The sequence below is a fragment of the Pholis gunnellus genome (genome assembly GCF_910591455.1).
Source record: "Pholis gunnellus genome assembly, chromosome: 10".
Taxonomy (NCBI): Eukaryota; Metazoa; Chordata; class Actinopteri; order Perciformes; family Pholidae; genus Pholis; species Pholis gunnellus.
The window spans coordinates 2,608,167-2,614,669 of NC_136537.1; the positions used below are offsets into that span (position 1 = coordinate 2,608,167).

At 45.8% G+C, this 6,503-nt stretch overlaps 1 protein-coding gene across 1 annotated transcript; it reads right to left on the reverse strand.

Moving 5' to 3' along the window:
- Positions 1 to 900: 900 nt before the first annotated feature.
- Positions 901 to 3,605, reverse strand: slitrk2 (SLIT and NTRK-like family, member 2; the record flags this gene model as incomplete). Its single annotated transcript, XM_079167290.1, has 1 exon — positions 901 to 3,605. Exon 1 carries the CDS (start codon positions 3,562 to 3,564, stop codon positions 901 to 903), a length of 2,664 nt encoding a protein of 887 aa, XP_079023416.1. The 5' UTR covers positions 3,565 to 3,605.
- Between the last annotated feature and the right edge of the window lie 2,898 nt (positions 3,606 to 6,503).

Consider the following 6,503-nt stretch of genomic DNA (forward strand, 5'->3'; position numbering starts at 1 on the left):
TGTACCTCACGCTCACAATGCTGACAAAGTGCTTCAGTGAAAGTTTAATGGCGCAATTTCGCCGCGCTGTATTGCTCCCCTATAGCATACAATATTCTCTACACGTTGTACATCTCCAAGCACTCTTCATATTCAAAGCAAAATAACATTTTCTCCCCATCAAGAACTCACATGTCATGTTACACCCAGTCTCAAGTTCTTTTTTTTCTTTTTAAACAGACAAATAAGTCTCTATTTTACATAAAGATTTGATTCTTTAAAATACAGCACTTTCAAAAAAATTTACATTTCCATTTTGCAGAGAGCATTATTGATAAAATAGTTGAGTGCAAAGGCACTTTCTGGAGTAGGTATGGTAAGGTTTGGCCGCTTGTTGGGTTTTGAAAAGGTCTCTTCATGGTTCAACACTCACCATTTATCTGTGTATGCTAAGTATGTACAGGAATGTCAATTTGTAGCATGTACTCTTCTACAAAGAATAGAGATTTCATACGTTTTCTGTTTTTCACAGGGAAAATAAAATACAGTTTCATGAAAAGCACAAAGCCGTAATTGTACACAGTCCTGCCCATCGTATATACCTGCCGTCGTCAAAGTCTTTTGGAATTTCATTTTTCAAAAAAGAAGAAATAATTTATACCTTCCAGGAGAAACAATTGAACTGCATAATAATATACTTCTTATACTCCTTTTATACATCTTGAAAAGAAAGGAAGAGAAGAAAAGGAAGAGAGGAACACGATCACCAAAGGACTTGTTTCACCTCCATCATGTAGGATTGAACACAGATAGATAAGATAGATATATAGAGAGCGCTATTATTACAGTAGATTATTATGAATGGTGCACAGAACCTGGGGGAGGTGAGATGGGGGGGGGGGGGGGGGGGGGGGCACTATCTTACAGTTGGCTCATCGCTGTCTGTTTCTCCAGAACCTCCAGGTAGTCTGGTTCTGTTTTTAGCTTCCCAGAGAGCAGAAGCGGGTGCTCATTGTTTTTCGAAGGGTGTTCAGCTCCGTAGTATTTCCTGGGGGTCCCGTACAGCACAGTTTTGTTCAACCTGTCCTGGTTGGTGATGTGCCGCCGGGCTGTAGTGGCTTCATACGGGGGCACGATGCAGGGTCTCTTAGGTAAAGTGCAAAAGTTGTAATGGAAAGGGGGGGCGCCTGCAGCTGTGGGAAGCTCTTTGTGGGGCCTCTCCCCTAAATTTTGATACAACATCTCAGGAGGTTCTGGGGTGGTCAAACCGCATGATGTTGGAGATTTATCCATAAAATCCATTGTGCTGATGGTGTAGGCCCCTGGGCTGCAGGTGAGGACATCCTTCTTTGCGTCCAGGGGCCCAAAGCTGAGCTCCTTCAGGTTGCGGTAATACGCCACCTGTTCGCCATCCTTCTGCATGTAAATAGGATTTTGGCACATAGAGCCCACAGGTGGAGGGATGTAGTTATAAACGTGGCTTTCAGTGGTTTTGTCTTGGGTTGGTTCAGGAGTGTAGGAGCCATATTGCACTTGGAAAGAGTTGAGATCTAAGTTGTTAGCGCCTGTGGGGACATGTTCCACTCCTTTGCGTCGTTTTAGAACAAAAACAAAGAGGCCTGCACCAAAGCAGACCGACAGGATGAAAACAACAAGAAGTCCAAGAATCAGGACTGAAAGTGGGACCTCAGGGTGCAACTCGGGAGTGTGGATTCGGGATTCTGTGGGGCTGACTGAGCTAAAAGAAGAAGAGGAAGGTGTGGTGGCTTCGGTGCCAGGGCTCATTAATGTGGGGGCTTTCGTAGGGGGTGCATGTTGTGGCGGGGGAACCTCGCTGGGCTCAGGGCAGATGGCCTCATTGCGAAGTGAGCGCAGCAGACGACCTGCATGTTTCGAGGGTGAATCACACGTGATTTCGTTGACCACTACGCTGGTACTGGATAGCTCCATCCAGTTCTTGAGTGCAACAATATCACAGGTGCAGTCCCAGGGGTTCTCCTGCAGGTCGATCTGGATAAATGCTGAAAGCTGGTCCAGGACCCCTCGAACTGCAAGGTAGGAGAAATGGTTATTCCTCAAGTTGAGTCGCGTTAGCATGGTGCCCCCGAAAACATTGTCAGGGAGCGATCTTAACAGGTTGTTGTTCAAAAAAAGCAGCTGAAGGTTATGCAGAGAGTTAAATGTTTGTGGTAAAATGTCTTTGATGATGTTATATTCCAAATACAGATACTGGAGCGACTGCAGGCCAGCGAAGAGTGATTGGGTGAGTGATTCAATGTAATTCCCATTCAGATAGAGCCGTCTGAGGTTGGTTAGATTCTCAAATGCACCTTCCTGAATCACTGCTATCCTATTATTTCCTAAATGAAGCAGCTCCAGTGAGCTGTACTCGGTGAGATCCGTTCTGTAAATCACTTGTAAGTAGTTGCCGGTCAGGTGGAGTTTCTTTGGGTAGGAGGGCTTGGGGTTCAGCTCACTGATGTTGTGCAACTTTCGCTCTTGGCAATTGATGTTCAATCCGCTGTCAGGGTTTTGTGACGTGCACACGCACACAGTGGGACATAACATGGGCACAGGGGACCTTGTCTGGTAAACCATTATGGGCCCAAAGACATGTTTGTCCTTTGTGATGCGCGGGGTCGGCCTGTAGCGCATTTTGGGCGGGCGGGAAGCTTTCGGGGCACGGGTGGGGGTGATCATGCCCGGGTGGTAGGTCGGGGGCAGGGCCCCTTGAAAGTGAGAGTCCGAAGGGGGGTGAACTCGCTCCCCAGCATTCCTGCGAGGGCACAGATCCTGCTTTATGAGCTGCGTGATGTCTTTACCGTGCAGCCTGAACGGTGTCTCACACACTATGTCCCCCACAAAGACAGAAATAGTGTCCAACCAGGATTTGAGGGGAATCAGATCACAGGTGCAATTCCACGGATTCTCCTCAAGCTGGATCTCCATGATGCCGCCTATGTGCTCTAAAACCCCGGCAAACGGCAGCATCTTGAGCCTGTTGCCACGTAAATCCAAGTGGGTGAGGAGCACGAAGCGGAAAATGTTGGGAGGCAAAGACAACAGCAGGTTGTCATTTAGGATCAACACTTTGAGCTTATTCAGCTTACTAAAAGCACCCGGCTCTATGGCGCTGATATAATTATAGTCGGCCTGTAAATACTCCAAACTCTCCAGTCCTGCAAATGTGTCCTCTTTAATCACCTCCAGGTTGTTGTTGTTCAAGTGGAGCCGCTTCAGGAAGCGCAGCCCGTTGAAAGCTCCGGTTCGGATCTCCTGCAAGCCGTTATTCCCCAGATGCAGTGAGGTGACATTGCCATAATTGACAAACTCATTGGCACTGAGCCGTGACAGGAAGTTTCCATTTAGAAAAAGCTGAGAGATTTTATTTGGGGGCGCCTGGAACTGACTGACGGTGGTAAATCCTTTATTCTCACAGTTGATGTTCAGAATGTTCTCCCGCTCCTCACAGGCGCAGCGGGTCTTGCAGATCTCTTTGGAGGCTGAAGTTTTGCGGCTCTCCGTTTCAGATGGTGACAGACTGGTGACCGTGAGGACGCTCAGCAAGAGGACGCCGCTCAGCATTTTTACGGCCAAAAATGTTCGCTGAAATATAGATCCAGCATTTAACTTTGCAGCGTGAGCCTTGGATGGAAAGAAAAAAAAATCAGGGGGTGAGTTTCCAGAGCAGGGAGAGGGGAAAAGGGAGGTAGAGCCGCTCACACAAACACTCACTTACACACAAATAAGCACACACGCATGCAGAAAACAGGCGCACCGACGTTATTTGGTGTTAAAATGGGACCGTGAAATCTCTCCACTGACCTTCACTGTGAATCCAAAAAATTCCCCAAAAATCAATCCTGGAAAAGAAAAAAAGCGAAACCATTGCAAATCAACGGGATCCGGTGTGGTGGATGGACTTGACACATTGTCAGAGACGGAGGGGAATCAGGGGGAGAAAAGCCGCTTACTGCGACCCTTTTTTCCCTTCTAGAGATATTCATTCAGTGGCTTCACGCACATCACCAGCAGCTGCGGCCAAATATTCACAGAGAGACAAGAGCTGCGAAACGCTGCCTCTCTTCTCCTCCACACAGAAAAAACACTTCATTTTTGTCCGGTCAAAATAAATCACTTTTTTTTTTAAAGATCCAGAAAAAATGCGCAAAGACGCACCATGACGCACGGCTGGCTTTCCTTATCGCCTTCTCCTAAAGAACAGGTCAGAGTGAGCTCTATGCAAGAAAAGAGGAGAAAAACGCAGCGTGCTTGAGAGAGAGAGATTGAGGGGAGATATATATTCCCGGAGCTGAGGCATGCCGTCGGTCCTCCTCCTCCGCTCCGCACACTGACAGCAGCACCGAGCGTCTGCTGCTGCTGCCTCACTGCCTTTGTGTGTGTGTGAGTGTGCCTCTGTGTCTGTAGGTGTGTGTGTGTGTGTGACTGAGAGAGAGAGACTTTACGTCACTACAGTCAACATAAACACACACACACACACACACACACACACACACCCACACACTTCAATTTGATCTCAAACGGAGTGATACGTTTGTCCGCAAAATAATCTGAATTTCTCTTGTTTTTATTGCAATTGTTGTTCTCAACAAAATGACTATTATTGTTGTTGTTATAGTTATTATGTCATCATTCTGTCAGTCATCTAGAAGAAATGATGTCACTCAGGCTGTTCACATTGTGTGCATTTCAGTGTATTCCTTGGTTTCCATTTACAGTACATATAACTTCAGTGTACACCTTGATGCCTAATGGGAACTCTGCTGAATAAAAAAGACTCGAGATGAGCATCTGCTACAACAACCAATTACGATGGGATATGATCTATATTGTATCATGCATATGTGACACTACAGATGTGGAGTCACAGCATATCTGGAGCTTTTTGTTGTCTTGTTTGTACTCATGACGCCACTAGGAGGCAGGAAAGGCCTCTTCTCAGGCTCCTCTGTCTCTCTCATTATGTTCTCCTTCAGTCTTCACCTCTCACTCACTCATTCAGTAATGTCATTATTATCAGAGAGAATCACAATTTCAAGGTTCCTTAATAAATTCAGTAATAATTATTATCATCATTATGTGGTGTTTTTGATATATATATTCCAACGGTACGTACTCACTCACATTTCAAAACAAGTATTTTCATAGAGATAGTTTTCAAATTCACCTAAAGAGAAACAATGTCTACACAAAACCATCACGACTGTGGAGTAATGTGGAGTACACCCTCAAATACATTAGTAGAAAATGTATAAATATGCTTTTTCTCTGCTTCTTATATCTCCGTTTTAAACATTGACATTCTAACATTGACATCACTTCTTCCACCCAGCATTGACCGGCCATTGGAGAAGAACAGGGTCTTTTTCACAGCAGACATTTTGACTTGTTACAGTATAATTTACAGGTGTTACTAAAAGCGATTGGCTCTGCTCTATTTAAGTGTCCCAGTAAACCGTGACGGTGTGACAGTGAGTCCACATGCACAATACCTGGACCATGAAACTGAAGCAGGGCAGTCTGCTTCAATGTATTGATGTTGTGGCATGACCACAATATATCACGCTGAGGGGGCTGGACTGTGATGACACATTGGGCATTCTGGTATTGTTGGCAAATCTTTCTGCTTTACGTGTTCTTTCCCTGGCTCTGTGAATGGGAGACAAACGCAGCACTGTATCAGCCAATCAGAAACAGGGAGCATTCATGCTGAGCACAGGGCAGGGGATGCCTGGCAGTGGGAGCGAGAGGGACGGTAAATCACATGCTAACGTTCTTGGGAGGAGGGGGGGTGTTTGTCTGGGTATACGACGTTTACATGAGCACACAGAAAACACAATATTCATATCCCGAATATATGACACATTATTTGAACACATTACGTGCCCACCACCACATCATGCATTTTTCATTTCACGTATTTCTATGAGATCAGGTTGCACTACCACTAAATGGGATAGGGGAGCAGTGGATGAAGCTACGCAGCCTCTTTCATTACTAAAAGGACAAAACTCAGTTCCTTCATCGCTCCAGAGGTGAGATGCTTTCCCTGGCACCATTGTTTGTATTTCTGTTACGTCACTTGGCTGAAGCCGCGCGCAATTACATCAACGTTGACTTCTCGCTGCACAGTGAACAGACAGTGGACTCTTAGCTGAAAGATGGCTGTTTGTTGGACCCATCCATCACCCCTCCCGCCCGCCTTGTGTGGGCTTCAGCCATCTTTATACTTCCTCTTTCATGATTACGTGGATAACATCCAAAAGAATTTCGTGGGATAGCTACAAATTATGGCACATTCTTTTTTATAGGTATTGCTACAAATGCTGGATGAGACCAGCATTATTTATAAAGAAAACACACTTAATCTTTCTTGTGAAGGAGTAACTTAACTCAAGTCAATGCGAGCCTGGAGGCAGCTTTCACAGCAGCTGCAGTGGCCTTACTGCAGCCGGACTAAGGTATGACAGCAGAGCAGGCGGGAAGACATAAAGGTGGCGACG